The sequence below is a fragment of the Zootermopsis nevadensis genome, unplaced genomic scaffold, assembly GCF_977971745.1.
Source record: "Zootermopsis nevadensis isolate Lab colony 2312 unplaced genomic scaffold, Znev_1.0 Znev_ptg000022l, whole genome shotgun sequence".
Classification (NCBI taxonomy): Eukaryota; Metazoa; Arthropoda; class Insecta; order Blattodea; family Termopsidae; genus Zootermopsis; species Zootermopsis nevadensis.
Window position 1 is genome coordinate 25,828,435 of NW_028259154.1, and position 23,300 is coordinate 25,851,734.

Genomic DNA, 23,300 nt, shown 5'->3' on the forward strand with positions numbered 1-23,300 from the left:
ACCAGGAATCAAGAAAACTCACCAATTCAAATGACATCAATCAACTCTGCCCCCTAGGTATGGCTGTGGCAATCGTGGTATTCAGGTTGTTGAAAATCCTTGAAAAAAATAAACGAGGTCCAATTAACAACAACATAATTGCAGTTTTCATAATAATAATAATTTGAAGTAAGATCTCACCTATTAAGATAAGATGATGTATCTGCGACCCCAAGTTGGAAGTCCTGAAAAACAAAATAAAAAGAATTACGTGTTCCAGGCAATATCATTGTAGCTTTGATAATAGTCTCTAGTACAATCTGCCAAAAAAGGAAATACTAAAGCAAAGGTATAGACTTAAGTACTGCTACCAACTACACAACAAGAGGGCTTTGTCCTTCGACAAGAAAAAGTAGATGCTCCAAAATGAAGACGACTCACCAATTAAAGAGAAATGAAAGCGACGGCGGTGGACAGACATGGAAAATCCTGAAAAAAGAGTACCAATTAAAACAATATCATCGTAGTTTCATAATAATTTAAAGTACAATTCATACTAGTAGTAAAGACCTATAACTCCTACTACCAGCAAGTATGCATCAACTGAAATCGAGAGATGGCCGAAACTTAAGAAAACTCACCTATACAGAGGAGACGACCAGACACCGTCTCCCTAGGTACAGCAGTGTTTGTAGTTGTGGTGTGGCTGAGGAAAACGTGAAAGAGGAGAATGAGTTCCGGTTAATAAAAACTTCTTTGTACTTTTCATAATAATTTGAAGTAGCTTCTCACCTATTAAGATAAGATGATATATCTGCAGCCTCAAGTTTCGGCGGTGTCGGTGGTCCATGTGTTGGAAATCCTGAAAAACGAAACAACAAAAAATAACGTGTTCCAGTCAACATCATTGTAGCTTTAATAATAATTTAAAGTACAATCTGCAAAATAAGGAAAAACTAAAGGTAAGTATAAAGTTATGTACTGCTACCACCCTCACAACAAGAGGGCTTTGTTGTTCGACAAGCAAAAGTAGATGCTCCAAAATGAAGACGACTCACCAATTACAGAAGAATGAAACCACTCTGCTCCCCCCTAGGTTCGAAGGTGGTGGGCAGCCTGTCGAAACTCCTGGAAGAAAAGAGTTACAATTAAAACAATATTATTGCAGTTTCATAATAATTTAAAGTACAATCCATACAAATAAAGGAGTACATCAAGATACAAGGTCTCCTACTACCAGCAAGTATGCATCAACAGAAATCGAGAAATGTCCAAAACTCAAGAAAACTCACCTATACAGAGGAGACGACCTGACACCGTCCCCCTGGGTACATCAGTGTTTGTGGTAGTGTCCTGTTGTCAGAACCCTGTATTTAATGTACAATCTACCAATAAGAATGACTGTGTAAGAAAAATCAATTGGCCCTAATACCCAAAGATTTACAAATTTACAAATTTCCACTGACCAGAACAGCAGAAGCTGAGACTCATTTTCAAAGCGTCCCATTAGCAGCCCAATTTAACACACCTGAAGCGTGAGATCTACATCACACGGTGTCAGAGAAACTCAGTGTACTTAATTAAACGCATCGGAAATATACATCGCCAAAACTGGCAGAATGCAAATGAGAATTATGAAAATCTGCTTTTTATCCTGTGCTTAGTGGTCGATGAGGTCAACATGGAGCCAAAACCCAGTAAAACATTTGCATTATAGTCACCGCAGTAAAAAAAACCCAAGATGTAACAAAACAACGGAGTTTTAACAGAAAACGCAAAATGGTTGAAGCTTCACGCGAGTTCAAAATAACATCGACCACAACAACACTGGTGTAAGACCTAGGCCTTTTTTAGGTTAAGGCCCAAATGTATCACAAAATTCCTGAAAGATATCCAAGTCACTGTAAATAAGCCAGTTCTAAATTTAGATCACATTCAAAATAAAAATTTCATGTTATATCATCAGAACATCAGAGGCCTTTCCCAAAAACTGAAGAATTGATAATTTCTCTTAAAAGTGCCAAATTACCACATATTCTTTGTCTAACTGAACATCATTTGAAAGCACCAGATATCTTACAGGTAAATTTAGACAATTGCACACTAGCGAGTAGTTTTTGCAGGAAAAATTTAGCGAGAGGAGGAGTGAGTATATTTGTTAAAAATAATCTAAAATTTACTCAGATAGAGCTAGCGCAATTTTGCAAGGAGCAGGACATTGAATGTTGTGCTGTACAACTTGACATAAATTTTTCTAAATTATGTTTTCTAGCAATATACAGAGCACCAACAGGTGACTTTGAAACATTAATTAACAAGTTAAACAGCATTACGGACTACCTCTACAAACCGAAAACGGAATTTGTCATCTGTGGGGATATAAACATTGACTATTTCTCTGGAAGCTGCCATAAGCAATGTCTAAGTTCTCTTTTAGCAACGTTTAATCTTACACCTACAGTTCGCTTTCCCACAAGAATTCAAAATAGCTCAAACTCTGCCATTGATAATATTTTTGTAGATAGTTGCAGGTTAGAACACATTTCCATTAAACCAGTAATAAATGGGCTATCTGATCACGAAGCTCAGCTATTAGTTATAAAAAACATAAACCTTATTTCTAACTCGAGTGATAAATGAAGTCACTTTAAATGAATTTATACAACATCTCAGAAGTGAAGATTGGGAATTATTGCTCAGTGGTGGTGATATGGATTCGAAGTTCAATTCTTTTCTAAACATCTTTTTAAGCACATTTGAAAAAAGTTTTCCTACTAAAACAGAGAAAAAATTGTCTGAAACCAATGTATGGATAACTAAAGGCATCAAAACATCATGCAAATGTAAGCGAGCTCTTTACCTAAGTAGCAGGTCCAGTATTAACCCACTATTGAAACAACGCTATAGAAAATATTGCAAAATTTTATCTCAAGTCATTAGAGAAGCTAAACGCATGCATTAAAATAAATTGATAGACCACCATTAATGATAAATAGTAACAGAGTAAATGATCCTAAGCTTATAGCTAACTATTTTAATACCTACTTTTAAACGATTGTAGAAAGAATGAACAGCAGTGACACCATAACCCCAAAAACCGAAGATGCGATGAAGTTCTTGGCTAAGGCAATTCCTAATTCATTTCCAAATATTAATCTTATTCCTACCACACCAAATGAAATTAAAAGTATAACAACTTCTCTCAAGCCAAAATATTCATGTGGTTATGATGCAATTTCATCTAAAGTACTTCAATCTTGCGTAGATTATATAAATATTCAATTAAGTTATCTTTGTAATCATTCAATGGCTGTAGGAATGTTTCCTGAAAGACTTAAATATTCAAAAGTAAAACCACTATTTAAAAAGGGTGAAAAATCCAGCATCTCTAACTACAGACCAATTTCACTGCTGTCAACATTTTCTAAAAATTTTGAGAAAGTTATATGCAAGAGAGTAAATAATTTCTTAAACTCAAACAGCATCCTTGTTGAGGAGCAATTTCGATTTAGAAAAAAATCTCTCAACAGAAAAGGCTCTATTTAGTTTCACTAATGAAATTGTATGTGCCCTTAACAATAAAATGCATGTGGGTGGAATATCTTGTGACCTAGCCAAGGCATTTGATTGTGTAAACCATGAAATATTAATAATGAAACTGAAATTTTGTGGTTTTCGAGGTATAGCAGGACAATGGTTTAAATCCTACCTAAACAATAGAAGGCAGAAAGTAGAAATTAAAAGCCCCCATACCTATCATAATACCTAATCAGGATGGGGTATCGTAAATCACGGAGTGCCACAAGGCTCAGATCTTGGGCCCTTACTTTTCCTCGTATATATCAATGACCTGCCAGCAACTGTGAACCCTATGTCCAAACCTATTCTTTTTGCTGATGATACAAGTATCATTATTACACACCCAGAATTGATCTATCTTGAAAATATCATGAATGATGTCTTTGCCAACATAAACAAATGGTTTAGAGCTAACAAACTGGCACTAAATTTTGAAAAAAACAAACTTCATAAAATCTGTTACTAAGCATAAGGCATATCCTAGGTTAAATATAGGTTTTGAAGAAAAATTAATTGTGGAAGTTGAAACAAACAAATTCATTGGCTTACAAGTCGACAATACCTTAAATTGGAATTGAATTGAGTATATTATTCCCAAATTAAGCTCTGCATGATTTGCCATGAGAACAGTCGTACCACTCACGACAACAGATACTTTAAAGCTAGTTTACTTTGCTTACTTTCACTCTGTATTGTCATCTGGATTAATCTTTTGGGGAAATTCAACAGACAGTAATGAAGTTTTTTACATGCAAAAGAAAATAATTAGAATAATGGCCAGTGTCAAAAGCAGTGTATCTTGTAGAAAATTATTTCGTACATTTAATATACTTCCACTTGCAAGTGAATTTATACTCTGCTTGCTATCATTTGTGGTGGAAAACATGGATAAATTTAAAAGAAATGCAGATGTACATAATTTAAATACAAGACGTAAACATGATCTCTATGTGCCAAATGCTAACTTTACTAAATATCAGAAAGGAGTGTACTATACAGGTATCAAGTTGTTTAATAATCTTCCACCAACAATTAAAAGTCTAAATTCCGATATAAAGGTATTCAAGCCTGCATTGAAAGATTACGTCTTTACTCACTCCTCCTATTCTGTAGATGATTTCATCTCTGCTGAAAATTTTTAAGCTTTATATCCATAATCTACGTATATGTAAAGCAAGTTTTGTATTTATATTTAAAATTCTGAGGTTTATGTATATTAATTTGTAAAATTATTTTTCATACTTGTATTGCAGAATCTGAAATTTATGTATATTGATATGTGAAATACGTTCTTGTACTTGTGTTGAAAGTTCTGAAGTGTATGTTTATTGTATGAAATGACATGATCTACATCCTTTGGTTGAGTCCTAAGAAGGATCTATGGAATGTAAATAAACTTTACTCTACAACACAAGCTGAGACACAATTTCAAACCGTCCCATTAGCAGCCCAATTTAACACATCTGAAGGCTGAGATACAAAACACACGATATCAGAGAAATCCACGTATTTAATTAAACGAATCGGAAATTATATCACCAAAACTAGCTGAATGAAAATGAGAATTATGAAAATCTTCTTTTCATCATGTGCTTAGTGGTCGACGAGGTCAACACGGGGCCAAAACCCAGTAAAACATTTGCATTATCGTCACCGCAGTAAAAAAACCTAAGATCAAACAAAACTACGGAGTTTTAACAGAAAACGCAAAACGGTTGAAGCTTCACGCGAGTTCAAAATAACATCGACCACAACAACACTGGTGTAAGACCTAGGCCTTTTTTAGGTTAAGGCCCAAATGTATCACAAAATTCCTGAAAGATATCCAAGTCACTGTAAATAAGCCAGTTCTAAATTTAGATCACATTCAAAATAAAAATTTCATGTTATATCATCAGAACATCAGAGGCCTTTCCCAAAAACTGAAGAATTGATAATTTCTCTTAAAAGTGCCAAATTACCACATATTCTTTGTCTAACTGAACATCATTTGAAAGCACCAGATATCTTACAGAAAAAATTTAGACAATTAAACACTAGCGAGTAACTTTTGCAGGAAAAATTTAGCTGGAGGAGGAGTGAGTATATTTGTTAAAAATAATCTAAAATTTACCCAGATAGAGCTAGCGCAATTTTGCAAGGAGCAGGAAATAGAATGCTGTGCTGTACAACTTGACATAAATTTTTCTAAATTATGTTTTCTAGCAATATACAGAGCACCAACAGGTGACTTTGAAACATTTATTAACAAGTTAAACAGCATTATGGACTACCTTTACAAACCGAAAACGGAATTTGTCATCTGTGGGGATATAAATATTGACTATCTCTCTGAAAGCTGCCATAAGCAATGTCTAAATTCTCTTTTAGCAACGTTTAATCTTACACCTACAGTTCGCTTTCCCACAAGAATTCAAAATAGCTCAAACTCTGCCATTGATAATATTTTTGTAGATAGCTACAGGTTTGAACACATTTCCATTAAACCAGTAATAAATGGGCTATCTGATCACGATGCTCAGCTATTAGTTATAAAGAACATAAACCTTATTTCTACCTTTCACAATGATAAGAAGGTAACTAAGTGATAAATGAAGTCACTTTAAATGAATTTATACAACATCTCAGAGGTGAAGATTGGGAATTATTACTCAGTGGTGGTGATATGGATTCAAAGTTCAATTCTTTTCTAAACATCTTTTTAAGCACATTTGAAAAAAGTTTTCCTACTAAAACAGAGAAAAAATTGTCTGAAACCAATGTATGGATAACTAAAGGAATCAAAACATCACGCAAATTTAAGCGAGCTCTTTACCTAAGTAGCAGGTCCAGTAAAAACAAACTATTGAAAATATTGCAAAATTTTATCTCAAGTCATTAGAGAAGCTAAACGCATGCATTACAATAAATTGATAGTAGAATCTGAAAATAAAGTAAAAACTGTTTGGAAAATTGTAAAAAAGGAAACCGGCAAACAATCTACAGACATTGAAAGCCCACCATTAATGATAAATAGTAACAGAGTAAATGATCCTAAGCTTATAGCTAACTATTTTAATACCTACTTTTAAACGATTGTAGAAAGAATGAACAGCAGTGACACCATAACCCCAAAAAAACCCGAAGATGCGATGAAGTTCTTGGCTAAGGCAATTCCTAATTCATTTCCAAATATTAATCTTATTCCTACCACACCAAATGAAATTAAAAGTATAATAACTTCTCTCAAGCCAAAAAATTCATGTGGTTATGATGGAATTTCATCTAAAGTACTTCAATCTTGCGTAGATTATATAAGTATTCCATTAAGTTATCTCTGTAATCATTCAATGGTTGTAGGAATGTTTCCTGAAAGACTTAAATATTCAAAAGTAAAACCACTATATAAAAAGGGTGAAAAATCCTGCATCTCTAACTACAGACCTATTTCACTGCTGTCAACATTTTCTAAAATTTTTGAGAAAGTTATATGCAAGAGAGTAAATAATTTCTTAAACTCAAAAAACATCCTTGTCGAGGAGCAATTTGGATTTAGAAAAAATCTCTCAACAGAAAAGGCTCTATTTAGTTTCACTAATGAAATTGTGTGTGCCCTTAACAATAAAATGCATGTGGCTGGAATATCTTGTGACCTAGCCAAGGCATTTGATTGTGTAAACCATGAAATTTTACTAACGAAACTGAAATTTTATGGGATTCGAGGTATAGCAGGACAATGGTTTAAATCCTACCTAAATAATAGAAGGCAGAAAGTAGAAATTAAAAGCCCCCATACCAATCATAATACCTATTCAGGATGGGGTATCGTAAATCACGGAGTGCCACAAGGCTCAGATCTTGGGCCCTTAATTTTCCTCATATATATATATATATATATCAATGACCTGCCGGCAACTATAAACTCTATATCAAAACCTATTCTTTTTCCTGATGATACAAGTATCATTATTACACACCCAGAATTGATCTATCTTGAAAATATCATGAATGATGTCTTTGCCAACATAAACAAATGGTTTAGAGCTAACAAACTGGCACTAAATTTTGAAAAAAACAAACTTCATAAAATCTGTTACTAAGCACAAGGCATATCCTAGGTTAAATATAGGTTTTGAAGAAAAATTAATTGTGGAAGTTGAAACAAACAAATTCATTGGCTTACAAGTTGACAATACCTTAAATTGGAATTGAATTGAGTATATTATTCCCAAATTAAGCTCTGCATGATTTGCCATGAGAACAGTCGTACCACTCATGACAACAGATACTTTAAAGGTAGTTCACTTTGCATACTTCCACTCTGTAGTGTCATATGGATTAATCTTTTGGGGAAATTCAACAGACAGTAATAAAGTTTTTTACATGCAAAAGAAAATAATTAGAATAATGGCCAGAGTCAAAAGCAGGGTATCTTGTAGACAATTATTTCGTAAATTTAATATACTTCCACTTGCAAGTGAATTTATACTCTGCTTGCTATCATTTGTGGTGGAAAACATGGATAAATTTAAAAGAAATACAGATGTACATAATTTAAATACAAGACGTAAACATGATCTCTATGTGCCAAATGCTATGCTAACTTTACTAAATATCAGAAAGGAGTGTACTATACAGGTATCAAGTTATTTAATAATCTTCCACCAACAATAAAAAGTCTAAATTGCGATATAAAGGTATTCAAGCCTGCATTGAAAGATTACCTCTTTACCCTCTCCTTCTATTCTGTAAATGACTTCATCTCTGCTGAAAATGTTTAAGCTTTATATCCATAATCTACGTATATGTAAAGCAAGTTTTGTATTTATATTTAAAATTCTGAGGTTTATGTATATTAATTTGTAAAATTATTTTTCATACTTGTATTGCAGAATCTGAAATTTATGTACATTGATATGTGAAATACGTTCTTGTACTTGTGTTGAAAGTTCTGAAGTGTACGTATATTGTATGAAATGACATGTTCTACATCCTTTGGTTGAGTCCTAAGAAGGATCTATGGAATGTAAATAAACTCTACTCTACAACACAAGCTGAGACGTAACCTCAAGCCGGCCCACTAGAAGCCCAATTTAACACACCTGAAGGCTGAGATCCCAAACACACGATATCAGAGATATCCACGTATTTAATTAAACGAATCGGAAATTATATCACCAAAACTAGCAGAATGAAAATGAGAATTATGAAAATCTGCTTTTTATCCTGTGCTTAGTGGTCGATGAGGTCAACACGGAGCCAAAACCCAGTAAAACATTTGCATTATCGTCACCGCAGTAAAAAAAAACCCAAGATGTAACAAAACTATGGAGTTTTAACATAAAATGCAAAATAGTTGAAGCTTCACGCGAGTTCAAAATAACATCGACCACAACAACACTGGTGTAAGACCTAGGCCTTTTTTAGGTTAAGGCCCAAATGTATCACTAAATTCCTGAAAGATATCCAAGTCACTGTAAATAAGCCAGTTCTAAATCAAAATCAAAATTTCATGTTATATCATCACAACATCAGAGGCCTTTCCCAAAAACTGAAGAATTGATAATTTCTCTTAAAAGTGCCAAATTACCACATATTCTTTGTCTAACTGAACATCATTTGAAAGCACCAGATATCTTACAGGTAAATTTAGACAATTACACACTAGCGAATAGTTTTTGCAGGAAAAGTTTAGCTAGAGGAGTGAGTATATTTGTTAAAAATAATCTAAAATTTACCCAGATAGAGCTAGTGCAATTTTGCAAGGAGCAGGAAATAGAATGCTGTGCTGTACAACTTGACATAAATTTTTCTAAATTATGTTTTCTAGCAATATACAGAGCACCAACAGGTGACTTTGAAACATTTATTAACAAGTTAAACAGCATTATGGACTACCTTTACAAACCGAAAACGGAATTTGTCATCTGTGGGGATATAAATATTGACTATCTCTCTGAAAGCTGCCGTAAGCAATGTCTAAATTCTCTTTTAGCAACGTTTAATCTTACACCTACAGTTCGCTTTCCCACAAGAATTCAAAATAGCTCAAACTCTGCCATTGATAATATTTTTGTAGATAGTTGCAGGTTAGAACACATTTCCATTAAACCGGTAATAAATGGGCTATCTGATCACGAAGCTCAACTATTAGTTATAAAAAACATGAACCTTATTTCTAACTTTCGCAATGATAAGAAGGTAACTAAGTGATAAATGAATTTATACAACATCTCAGTAGTGAAGATTGGGAATTATTACTCAGTGGTGGTGATATGGATTCAAATTTCAATTCTTTTCTAAACATCTTTTTAAGCACATTTGAAAAAAGTTTTCCTACTAAAACAGAGAAAAAATTGTCTGAAACCAATGTATGGATAACTAAAGGCATCAAAACATCATGCAAATGTAAGCGAGCTCTTTACCTAAGTAGCAGGTCCAGTAAAAACAACGCTATCGAAAATATTGCAAAATTTTATCTCAAGTCATTAGAGAAGCTAAACGCATGCATTACAATAAATTGATAGACCACCATTAATGATAAATAGTAACAGAGTAAATGATCCTAAACTTATAGCTAACTATTTTAATACCTACTTTTTAACGATTGTAGAAAGAATGAACAGCAGTGACACCATAACCCCAAGAACCGAAGATGCGATGAAGTTCTTGGCTAAGGCAATTCCTAATTCATTTCCAAATATTAATCTGATTCCTACCACACAAATGAAATTAAAAGTATAATAACTTCTCTCAAGCCAAAAAATTCATGTGGTTATGATGGAATTTCATCTAAAGTACTTAAATCTCGCGTAGATTATATAAGTATTCCATTAAGTTATCTCTGTAATCATTCAATGGCTGTAGGAATGTTTCCTGAAAGACTTAAATATTCAAAAGTAAAACCACTATATAAAAAGGGTGAAAAATCCTGCATCTCTAACTACAGACCTATTTCACTGCTGTCAACATTTTCTAAAATTTTTGAGAAAGTTATATGCAAGAGAGTAAATAATTTCTTAAACTCAAAAAACATCCTTGTCGAGGAGCAATTTGGATTTAGAAAAAATCTCTCAACAGAAAAGGCTCTATTTAGTTTCACTAATGAAATTGTGTGTGCCCTTAACAATAAAATGCATGTGGCTGGAATATCTTGTGACCTAGCCAAGGCATTTGATTGTGTAAACCATGAAATTTTACTAACGAAACTGAAATTTTAAGGGATTCGAGGTATAGCAGGACAATGGTTTAAATCCTACCTAAACAATAAAAGGCAGAAAGTAGAAATTAAAAACCCCCATACCAATCATAATACCTATTCAGGATGGGGTATTGTAAATCACGGAGTGCCACAAGGCTCAGATCTTGGGCCCTTCCTTTTCCTCATATATATATATATATCAATGACCTGCCGGCAACTATAAACCCTATATCAAAACCCATTCTTTTTCCTGATGATACAAGTATCATTATTGCACACCAAGAATTGATCTATCTTGAAAATATCATGAATGATGTCTTTGCCAACATAAACAAATGGTTTAGAGCTAACAAACTGGCACTAAATTTTGAAAAAAACAAACTTCATAAAATCTGTTACTAAGCACAAGGCATATCCTAGGTTAAATATAGGTTTTGAAGAAAAATTAATTGTGGAAGTTGAAACAAACAAATTCATTGGCTTACAAGTTGACAATACCTTAAATTGGAATTGAATTTAGTATATTATTCCCAAATTAAGCTCTGCATGCTTTGCCATGAGAACAGTCGTACCACTCATGATAATAGATACTTTGCATACTTTCACTCTGTGTTGTCATATGGATTAATCTTTTGGGGAAATTCAACAGACAGTAATAAAGTTTTTTACATGCAAAAGAAAATAATTAGAATAATGGCCGGTGTCAAAAGCAGCGTATCTTGTAGAAAATTATTTCGTAAATTTAATATACTTCCACTTGCAAGTGAATTTGTACTCTGCTTGCTATCATTTGTGGTGGAAAACATGGATAAATTTAAAAAAAATACAGATGTACATAATTTAAATACAAGATGTAAACATGATCTCTATGTGCCAAATGCTATGCTAACTTTACTAAATATCAGAAAGGAGTGTACTATACAGGTATCAAGTTATTTAATAATCTTCCACCAACAATAAAAAGTCTAAATTGCGATATAAAGGTATTCAAGCCTGCATTGAAAGATTACCTCTTTACTCACTCCTTTCATTCTGTAGATGATTTCATCTCTGCTGAAAAAATTTAAGCTTTATATCCATAATCTACGTATATGTAAAGCAAGTTTTGTATTTATATTTAAAATTCTGAGGTTTATGTATATTGATATGTGAAATACGTTCTTGTACTTGTGTTGAAAGTTCTGAAGTGTACGTATATTGTATGAAATGACATGTTCTACAGCCTTTGGTTGAGTCTTAAGAAGGATCTATGGAATGTAAATAAACTCTACTCTACAACACAAGCTGAGACGCAATTTCAAACCGTCCCATTAGCAGCCCAATTTAACACATCTGAAGGCTGAGATCCAAAACACACGATAACAGAGAAATCCACGTATTTAATTAAACGAATCGGAAATTATATCACCAAAACTAGCAGAATGAAAATGAGAATTATGAAAATCTTCTTTTTATCCTGTGCTTAGTGGTCGACGAGGTCAACACGGAGCCAAAACCCAGTAAAACATTTGCATTATCGTCATCGCAGTAAAAAAAAACCAAGATGTAACAAAACTATGGAGTTTTAACAGAAAATGCAAAATGGTTGAAGCTTTACGCGAGTTGAAAATAACATCGACCACAATAACACAAGCTGAGACGCAATTTCAAACCGTCCCATTAGCAGCCCAATTTAACACACCTGAAGACTGAAATCCAAAACACACGATATCAGAGAAATCCACGTATTTAATTAAACGAATCCGAAATTATATCACCAAAACTAGCAGAATGAAAATGAGAATTATGAAAATCTTCTTTTTATCCTGTGCTTAGTGGTCGACGAGGTCAACACGGAGCCAAAACCCAGTAAAACATTTGCATTATCGTCATCGCAGTAAAGAAAACCCAAGATGTAACAAAACTATGGAGTTTTAACAGAAAATGCAAAATGGTTGAAGCTTTACGCGAGTTTAAAATAACATTGAAAACAATAACACAGGCTGAGACGCAATTTCAAACCGTCCCATTAGCAGCCCAATTTAACACACTTGAAGGCTGAGATCCAAAACACACGATATCAGAGAAATCCACGTATTTAATTAAACGAATCGGAAATTATATCACCAAAACTAGCTGAATGAAAATGAGAATTATGAAAATCTACTTTTTATCCTGTGCTTAGTGGTCGACGAGGTCAACACGGAGCCAAAACCCAGTAAAACATTTGCATTATCGTCATCGCAGTAAAAAAAAAAACCAAGATGTAACAAAACTACGGAGTTTTAATAGAAAATTCAAAACGGTTGAAGCTTTACGCGAGTTCAAAATAACATCGACCACAATAACACAAGCTGAGACGCAATTTCAAACGGTCCCATTAGCAGCCCAATTTAACACACCTGAAGACTGAGATCCAAAACACACAATATCAGAGAAATCCACGTATTTAATTAAACGAATCGGAAATCATATCAACAAAACTAGCAGAATGAAAATGAGAATTATGAAAATCTTCTTTTTATCCTGTGCTTAGTGGTCGACGAGGTCAACACGGAGCCAAAACCCAGTAAAACATTTGCATTATCGTCATCGCAGTAAAGAAAACCCAAGATGTAACAAAACTATGGAGTTTTAACAGAAAATGCAAAATGGTTGAAGCTTTACGCGAGTTTAAAATAACATTGAAAACAATAACACAGGCTGAGACGCAATTTCAAACCGTCCCATTAGCAGCCCAATTTAACACACTTGAAGGCTGAGATCCAAAACACACGATATCAGAGAAATCCACGTATTTAATTAAACGAATCGGAAATTATATCACCAAAACTAGCTGAATGAAAATGAGAATTATGAAAATCTACTTTTTATCCTGTGCTTAGTGGTCGACGAGGTCAACACGGAGCCAAAACCCAGTAAAACATTTGCATTATCGTCATCGCAGTAAAAAAAAAAACCAAGATGTAACAAAACTACGGAGTTTTAATAGAAAATTCAAAACGGTTGAAGCTTTACGCGAGTTCAAAATAACATCGACCACAATAACACAAGCTGAGACGCAATTTCAAACGGTCCCATTAGCAGCCCAATTTAACACACCTGAAGACTGAGATCCAAAACACACAATATCAGAGAAATCCACGTATTTAATTAAACGAATCGGAAATCATATCAACAAAACTAGCAGAATGAAAATGAGAATTATGAAAATCTGCTTTTTATCGTGTGCTTAGTGGTCGACAAGGTCAACACGGAGCCAAAACCCAGTAAAACATTTGCCTTATCGTCACCGCAGTAAAAAAAAACCAAGATGTAACAAAACTACGGAGTTTTAACAGAAAATGCAAAATGGTTGAGCTTTACGCGAGTTCAAAATAACATCGACCACAACACAAGCTGAGACGCAATTTCAAACGGTCCCATTAGCAGCCCAATTTAACACACCTGAAGACTGAGATCCAAAACACACAATATCAGAGAAATCCACGTATTTAATTAAACGAATCGGAAATTATATCGCCAGAAACTAGCTGAATGAAAATGAGGATTATGAAAATCTGCTTTTTATCGTGTGCTTAGTGGTCGACAAGGTCAACACGGAGCCAAAACCCAGTAAAACATTTGCCTTATCGTCACCGCAGTAAAAAAAAACCCAAGATGTAACAAAACTACGGAGTTTTAACAGAAAATGCAAAATGGTTGAGCTTTACGCGAGTTCAAAATAACATCGACCACAACAACACAAGCTGAGACGCAATTTCAAACCGTCCTATTAGCAGCCCAATTTAACACACCTGAAGACTGAGATCCAAAACACACGTATTTAATTAAACGAATCGGAAATTATATCGCCAGAAACTAGCTGAATGAAAATGAGAATTATGAAAATCTGCTTTTTATCGTGTGCTTAGTGGTCGACGAGGTCAACACGGAGCCAAAACCCAGTAAAACATTTGCATTATCGTCATCGCAGTAAAAAAAAACCAAGATGTAACAAAACTACGGAGTTTTAATAGAAAATTCAAAACGGTTGAAGCTTCACGCGAGTTCAAAATAACATCGACCACAACACAAGCTGAGACGCAATTTCAAACGGTCCCATTAGCAACCCAATTTAACACACCTGAAGACTGAGATCCAAAACACACAATATCAGAGAAATCCACGTATTTAATTAAACGAATCGGAAATTATATCAACAAAACTAGCAGAATGCAAATGAGAATTATGAAAATCTGCTTTTTATCGTGTGCTTAGTGGTCGACAAGGTCAACACGGAGCCAAAACCCAGTAAAACATTTGCATTATCGTCATCGCAGTAAAAAAAAACCAAGATGTAACAAAACTACGGAGTTTTAATAGAAAATTCAAAACGGTTGAAGCTTTACGCGAGTTCAAAATAACATCGACCACAATAACACAAGCTGAGACGCAATTTCAAACGGTCCCATTAGCAACCCAATTTAACACACCTGAAGACTGAGATCCAAAACACACAATATCAGAGAAATCCACGTATTTAATTAAACGAATCGGAAATTATATCGCCAGAAACTAGGTGAATGAAAATGAGAATTATGAAAATCTGCTTTTTATCCTGTGCTTAGTGGTCGACGAGGTCAACACGGAGCCATAACCCAGTAAAACATTTGCATTATCGTCACCGCAGTAAAAAAAAACCAAGATGTAACAAAACTATGGAGTTTTAACAGAAAATGCAAAATGGTTGAAGCTTTACGCGAGTTCAAAATAACATCGACCACAACACAAGCTGAGACGCAATTTCAAACGGTCCCATTAGCAGCCCAATTTAACACACCTGAAGACTGAGATCCAAAACACACAATATCAGAGAAATCCACGTATTTAATTAAACGAATCGGAAATTATATCAACAAAACTAGCAGAATGAAAATGAGAATTATGAAAATCTGCTTTTTATCGTGTGCTTAGTGGTCGACAAGGTCAACACGGAGCCAAAACCCAGTAAAACATTTGCCTTATCGTCACCGCAGTAAAAAAAACCCCAAGATGTAACAAAACTACGGAGTTTTAACAGAAAATGCAAAATGGTTGAGCTTTACGCGAGTTCAAAATAACATCGACCACAACAACACAAGCTGAGACGCAATTTCAAACCGTCCTATTAGCAGCCCAATTTAACACACCTGAAGACTGAGATCCAAAACACACGTATTTAATTAAACGAATCGGAAATTATATCGCCAGAAACTAGCTGAATGAAAATGAGAATTATGAAAATCTGCTTTTTATCGTGTGCTTAGTGGTCGACGAGGTCAACACGGAGCCAAAACCCAGTAAAACATTTGCATTATCGTCACTGCAGTAAAAAAAACAAAAACAAAGATGTAACAAAACTACGGAGTTTTAACAGAAAACGCAAAACGGTTGAAGCTTCACGCGAGTTCAAAATAACATCGACCACAACACAAGCTGAGACGCAATTTCAAACGGTCCCATTAGCAGCCCAATTTAACACACCTGAAGACTGAGATCCAAAACACACGATATCAGAGAAATCCACGTATTTAATTAAACGAATCGGAAATTATATCAACAAAACTAGCAGAATGCAAATGAGAATTATGAAAATCTGCTTTTTATCGTGTGCTTAGTGGTCGACAAGGTCAACACGGAGCCAAAACCCAGTAAAACATTTGCATTATCGTCATCGCAGTAAAAAAAAACCAAGATGTAACAAAACTACGGAGTTTTAATAGAAAATTCAAAACGGTTGAAGCTTTACGCGAGTTCAAAATAACATCGACCACAATAACACAAGCTGAGACGCAATTTCAAACGGTCCCATTAGCAACCCAATTTAACACACCTGAAGACTGAGATCCAAAACACACAATATCAGAGAAATCCACGTATTTAATTAAACGAATCGGAAATTATATCGCCAGAAACTAGGTGAATGAAAATGAGAATTATGAAAATCTGCTTTTTATCCTGTGCTTAGTGGTCGACGAGGTCAACACGGAGCCATAACCCAGTAAAACATTTGCATTATCGTCACCGCAGTAAAAAAAAACCAAGATGTAACAAAACTATGGAGTTTTAACAGAAAATGCAAAATGGTTGAAGCTTTACGCGAGTTCAAAATAACATCGACCACAACACAAGCTGAGACGCAATTTCAAACGGTCCCATTAGCAGCCCAATTTAACACACCTGAAGACTGAGATCCAAAACACACAATATCAGAGAAATCCACGTATTTAATTAAACGAATCGGAAATTATATCAACAAAACTAGCAGAATGAAAATGAGAATTATGAAAATCTGCTTTTTATCGTGTGCTTAGTGGTCGACAAGGTCAACACGGAGCCAAAACCCAGTAAAACATTTGCCTTATCGTCACCGCAGTAAAAAAAACCAAGATGTAACAAAACTACGGAGTTTTAACAGAAAATGCAAAATGGTTGAGCTTTACGCGAGTTCAAAATAACATCGACCACAACACAAGCTGAGACGCAATTTCAAACGGTCCCATTAGCAGCCCAATTTAACACACCTGAAGACTGAGATCCAAAACACACAATATCAGAGAAATCCACGTATTTAATTAAACGAATCGGAAATTATATCAACAAAAGTAGCAGAATGAAAATGAGAATTATGAAAATCTGCTTTTTATCGTGTGCTTAGTGGTCGACGAGGTCAACACGGAGCCAAAACCCAGTAAAACATTTGCATTATCGTCACTGCAGTAAAAAAAACAAAAACAAAGATGTAACAAAACTACGGAGTTTTAACAGAAAACGCAAAACGGTTGAAGCTTCACGCGAGTTCAAAATAACATCGACCACAATAACACAAGCTGAGACGCAATTTCAAACGGTCCCATTAGCAGCCCAATTTAACACACCTGAAGACTGAGATCCAAAACACACGATATCAGAGAAATCCACGTATTTAATTAAACGAATCGGAAATTATATCAACAAAACTAGCAGAATGCAAATGAGAATTATGAAAATCTGCTTTTTATCGTGTGCTTAGTGGTCGACAAGGTCAACACGGAGCCAAAACCCAGTAAAACATTTGCCTTATCGTCACCGCAGTAAAAAAAAAACCAAGATGTAACAAAACTACGGAGTTTTAACAGAAAATGGAAAATGGTTGAGCTTTACGCGAGTTCAAAATAACATCGACCACAACACAAGCTGAGACGCAATTTCAAACGGTCCCATTAGCAGCCCAATTTAACACACCTGAAGACTGAGATCCAAAACACACAATATCAGAGAAATCCACGTATTTAATTAAACGAATCGGAAATTATATCGCCAGAAACTAGCTGAATGAAAATGAGAATTATGAAAATCTGCTTTTTATCGTGTGCTTAGTGGTCGACGAGGTCAACACGGACCCAAAACCCAGTAAAACATATGCATTATCGTCACTGCAGTAAAAAAAACAAAAACAAAGATGTAACAAAACTACGGAGTTTTAACAGAAAACGCAAAACGGTTGAAGCTTCACGCGAGTTCAAAATAACATCGACCACAATAACAGAAGCTGAGACGCAATTTCAAACGGTCCCATTAGCAGCCCAATTTAACACACCTGAAGACTGAGATCCAAAACACACGATATCAGAGAAATCCACGTATTTAATTAAACGAATCGGAAATTATATCAACAAAACTAGCAGAATGCAAATGAGAATTATGAAAATCTGCTTTTTATCGTGTGCTTAGTGGTCGACAAGGTCAACACGGAGCCAAAACCCAGTAAAACATTTGCATTATCGTCATCGCAGTAAAAAAAAACCAAGATGTAACAAAACTACGGAGTTTTAATAGAAAATTCAAAACGGTTGAAGCTTTACGCGAGTTCAAAATAACATCGACCACAATAACACAAGCTGAGACGCAATTTCAAACGGTCCCATTAGCAACCCAATTTAACACACCTGAAGACTGAGATCCAAAACACACAATATCAGAGAAATCCACGTATTTAATTAAACGAATCGGAAATTATATCAACAAAACTAGCAGAATGCAAATGAGAATTATGAAAATCTTCTTTTCATCCTGTGTTTAGTGGTCGACGAGGCCAACACGGAGCCATATCCCAGTAAAACATTTGCATTATCGTCACCGCAGTTAAATAAACAACCCAAGATGTAAAAAAAAACTACGGAGTTTTAACAGAAAACGCAAAATGGTTGAAGCTTCACGCGAGTTGAAAATAACATTGACCACAACAACACAAGCTGAGACGTACTAACAGCAGCTATCACAGCGCTAGGCGATAATTGATATCAATGCGGAATATTAGAGATCGCAACAGACCTGAAGACTGGATATGTCCACGTTCAACAGAAGAGCACGAAACACTGACGAGTTCGAACTGAAACACTCACGAGGTAACTCGTATCTGGTGACCTGCCAAATTACGCGGAGCACGCAGGGAAAGTGAAAGTTAAAACATTCACCGACACACGTGACAGCAGAGAACTTGTCGGGCAGAACTGACTTCTGAAAAAGATCTTATCTTGGAAGGTCACGCATTCCATCCACTTCGCAAATCTTCTAAATGAACCTGCGGGAACAGGCATACCTTAACCCAAGCCTCGGTGGAATACAATGGATTCCGGTAAATTACGACACATCGGCACGGGAACATTTTGGCCCAATTAAGCGGCTGCCCCAATTAACAGGAATCTACTGTATATAGATACATTTTAATAAAGTCGACGGAGATGAAGTTTTGTAAACATCCGTTACCATACTCGTGTACCGGCCTGGTGGTAAAATCACATTTATGATCTCTCGTACTAAAACACAATCCTCCTAGGCACTGATTTATAAACAGATTAACATTTCCTGAAGAAAATTTTCATTAACATCCAATATTTTCATCACTTTTACATCTAGAACTACAAAGAAATTGAGCCTTTTAGTGTCTGTCTCCCAAACATACTACATATATGCAAAAACTACAGTCAAACTTCCTTTTTATTTGCATTTAGAATATGTTACTAAATTACATTTGTCTCAGTGACTCATACAGTGTTTCAGGAGTTGGCTCTACTCGCATTAACAGGTGACTGGTTTGTCATTAACTCCTCAACATCAGGACAAACGTTTCACTCAAACATTCGCTTCTTTAAATATACATTTCTGCAATGCAAAAAATTCACTACCATTAACACAATTTTGTTTTGTAGTCAATGATTGCAGTAATGATCAGTGACATCTTGAGAAAACTTCTTTGCTACGACGAAGCAAGTCATATCACAGGCTAGGATGACAATTTCTAACAATTTTATCCAATGTGAAGACTGGAATTTATCAGCAACAGTTATACTTACCTTGTACCTGCATATTATCCATGGTTGCAAACTAAACTGTGTCAGAAAGCCCCTGAATATTATGGATATGCACTCCATCATATCCCGCTCCATGTCATGCATACATGGCTAGAATCTACAAGTAAAGAGACCATCATAATTTCTATTAAAAACATCAGCTACATAAACATTACATTACTGGTGACTTATGATATTGCACCCTCATGGATCCTAGTCATACCATACATGATCCATCCAAGACACCACAATGTCCCTGACATCTATACCTACACGCAATTACCAATGTTCTACGCGATTCATCCATGGCACTACCACTTCCCTCCTATATCCCACTACATACAATTTACCAATGCTATACGAGATTCACCCAAGACACTACCAGTTCCCAAATGTATCTACCCATGTACTATTATCCTTACTAAACAAGATTCATTCAAAAGACTACCACTTCCCTGACATCTCTCCCTAGGTACAATTAGCCATTCTATACATGATTCACACATACTCTACCACTTATTAAGTATCAACCTCTGCTCTCAAGACTCCATGTAGTTCCTTAGCAATAGCATGAAGGGCCTGCAAGACACTCTATGCCATTCGTTAAAGTGACATACAACAGTTATATTTTGCAAAATTGCACACTAGTTCTATCAACAAACGTAATAAAAATATTTACTTGCCACTAGTGAAGATGAATATTTGAACGATTCAACTCAGGCCTACTAAACACACGACTGAAATGGTGTCAAAATCAATCTGTTTCGTAATATTTCCACATATTTACGAACTACAACATAACATATACCACAACCATAAAGCATGTTTACAATCAAAACTGTTTACACTTTGAAGTAAACAAGCAAATATTTCGTTGGCGTTTACTAAAGTCTTTGGTAACTTTCTTTCATATTTCCTTCAGGGGATTGGCATGCCTGATTACTGTTGTTTCATTGGTGAACAGAATAACCGGCAAATGTTTGTTTTTAATTTAAAAAACTTGACTGTGCAGTAATAACTTCGCTGTTATACCTAGCAGTATGTATTTAAATATTCATATGGTGGTGTTTCTTACACTTCTGCTTCTCAGGCTAAGTGAAAACAAGACATTTAATGTTGGAACAAAAGAAATAGCGAAGTTGATCGAAGAAGGAAGGAAACAATATAACCTCATAGAACAAAGGAGCATTATTCCGCAGTATGGTTTGTGTTGGAAATCTTCAGTGGCTTTCCTTCATGAGGGCTGTAAACGTCTTACGGAAAATACTCAGATTGAAATCGCCCTAAAATTTACAGATTGTTTTCTGAAGATGTCAGGTCATGAGCCATATGAATGTGAAAAGCACCTGGTAAGGAAAGCTTGTATTAAAAATATGTCTGACAGGGCTTTCAACGTATACACAGAATTTTACACTCATGCATACAACATATGTTTCTTTCTTCAGAGCCATATCTGGCATGAAGAGACTGAAAAAACCATTGACAGACTATCAACAAGTTCAGCACATGTAACAAGACAACTGGAAGAGGCAGAAGTAATACAAACAGTACTATTACAACAACAAAGGGAAAGCATGTCTGTTCAGCAGGAACTTCTGAATAATGGACTGTCATTAAAAGAAATACTTCACAGTTTCCAGGATAATCTTCATGCAATAATGCGCGAGTTTCGTACATCAATCCTCGAGCAGAACAGAATCCTATTTGATGTTTTTGACAGATTAACATCTCTGCAAGCTTGGGCAGTTGGTGAAATCTCGTGGTTAGACACTATTGTGTTCTACATTGGCAGCATTATAGTTTCTTATATTGTCACTGCAACACAAAGGACCCAGGGGGCAAGAATTTGGATATTTGTTATTATATCAGTGAATGCAGTAATTGAAAGGATTGTAGTTAGAGTCTTTCTTCAAGAAAATATGGAGCAGCTAGAAGTATTGAACAAAAACCTGTACTGGTGGATTTGGCAATGTAGGAAAGTAATGCTAACAATCTCTGCAGTATCAATAGGAGTTGCAGTTTATCAGTACTGTGATTATAATGCTGTCAATCATGAGTTACTACTTCAAATCCAGAAGCAGAACATAAAAGTCATTAACTGCTTAGAGAAAATTAGAGACATAGGAAACAATCCAGACCAAAAAGTAACACATCAGAATAAGTTGGAAGAAGTAAGTCATGCTATATTACTTGAACCAGCAAAGTTGGCCAAAGAGATAGGTGTGCTTCAAAGGATGAAACTGCATCCAAAGGCCAAGTCTGCGTCACCACGTACCGTAAACACTGGTAGAAGTGATATAAGCGCTGCACACAGTGAGAAAAGACAATACTCATCTAGAATGACATTGGAGATACAGACTCCAGGTGTTCCCTACAGTTTGCGAAGCATGCAAAGAACTCCATCCAGAAAAACAAATGAGATTTTGTGAGAGAGCTTCTAAGTGTTTACTATTAAAATTGGCCGTCAATCACAATATAAGATAATTAAAAGATTAAAATATCATTTTACGTTCCTTATCGAGTACTCGATTTACATGTGGAACATTTACGACATGTTTCGGCTATATATAGCCGTCATCAGGTGTTATATTATAAACTTATTAACTGAATTACTGATTTTTACTGATATCAGTAATTCAGTTAATAAGTTTATAATATAACACCTGATGACGGCTATATATAGCCAAAACATGTCGTAAATGTTCCACATGTAAATCGAGTACTCGATAAGGAACGTAAAATGATATTTTAATTATCTTATATATATATTTTAATACTTATAAATCACAATATGACGCATCTACAATATCTTATAAATGTTTACTATTATTCAAATTGATATCCAACATTTTTTTGCATCTCACAGGTAAGTGTCTGATGTATGCTGACATATAGCATTATATAATCTAGAAACAAATTTAGCAAAAATATGCCATCAAGTTCTGGTCTGTGCTGATATCAGTTTTTTATGTTGAATCATAAACATCATAAAGAAAAACACATAAGCTCCATTGTATGCTCTTAAGTTGATTAGTCTAGAAGTAACACAGAAAACTGTGTTGTGACTCATCCTCAAGTTATACAGGATGGGTGGGAAGTAAGTAGGCATTGAGAAATGGTTATAACCTCTATATTTCCAATGCAAAGATAATGAAAATAATTTTTACATGTACCTTTTTAAATGGGAATGCCTACGTACTTCCCACCCACCCTGTATAACTTGAGGATAA

General features: G+C 35.0%; 1 protein-coding gene and 1 long non-coding RNA gene across 7 annotated transcripts in view; one reads left to right on the forward strand and one right to left on the reverse strand.

Moving 5' to 3' along the window:
• The window catches only part of LOC110840935 (uncharacterized), a 67,336-nt gene extending 46,414 nt beyond the window's left edge, over positions 1-20,922 (reverse strand). For all 6 annotated transcript variants that reach the window (XR_015536478.1, XR_015536477.1, XR_015536475.1 and 3 more), the window contains exons 1-9: positions 20,754-20,922; positions 20,074-20,188; positions 1,272-1,332; positions 1,038-1,107; positions 772-841; positions 621-685; positions 421-468; positions 181-224; positions 23-98 (exon numbers count right to left, since the gene is read on the reverse strand). This is a non-coding gene — a long non-coding RNA (uncharacterized LOC110840935). The remainder of the gene's footprint in view (positions 1-22; positions 99-180; positions 225-420; positions 469-620; positions 686-771; positions 842-1,037; positions 1,108-1,271; positions 1,333-20,073; positions 20,189-20,753) is intronic.
• A 21-nt stretch (positions 20,923-20,943) lies between these two features.
• Positions 20,944-22,538, forward strand: LOC147873058 (uncharacterized). The gene is made up of 2 exons (XM_087353636.1): positions 20,944-21,419; positions 21,516-22,538. Exons 1-2 carry the CDS (start codon positions 21,111-21,113, stop codon positions 22,497-22,499), a joined length of 1,293 nt encoding a protein of 430 aa, XP_087209762.1. The 5' UTR covers positions 20,944-21,110; the 3' UTR covers positions 22,500-22,538.
• Positions 22,539-23,300: the final 762 nt, after the last annotated feature.

Bases quoted from the DNA above. Each gene is read 5' to 3' on its own strand.
- LOC147873058 (XM_087353636.1), top strand. From the start codon at position 21,111: ATGTATTTAAATATTCATATGGTGGTGTTTCTTACACTTCTGCTTCTC. The intron at 21,420-21,515 runs GTAAGGAAAGCT...TTCTTTCTTCAG, and splicing joins ATGAATGTGAAAAGCACCTG to AGCCATATCTGGCATGAAGA.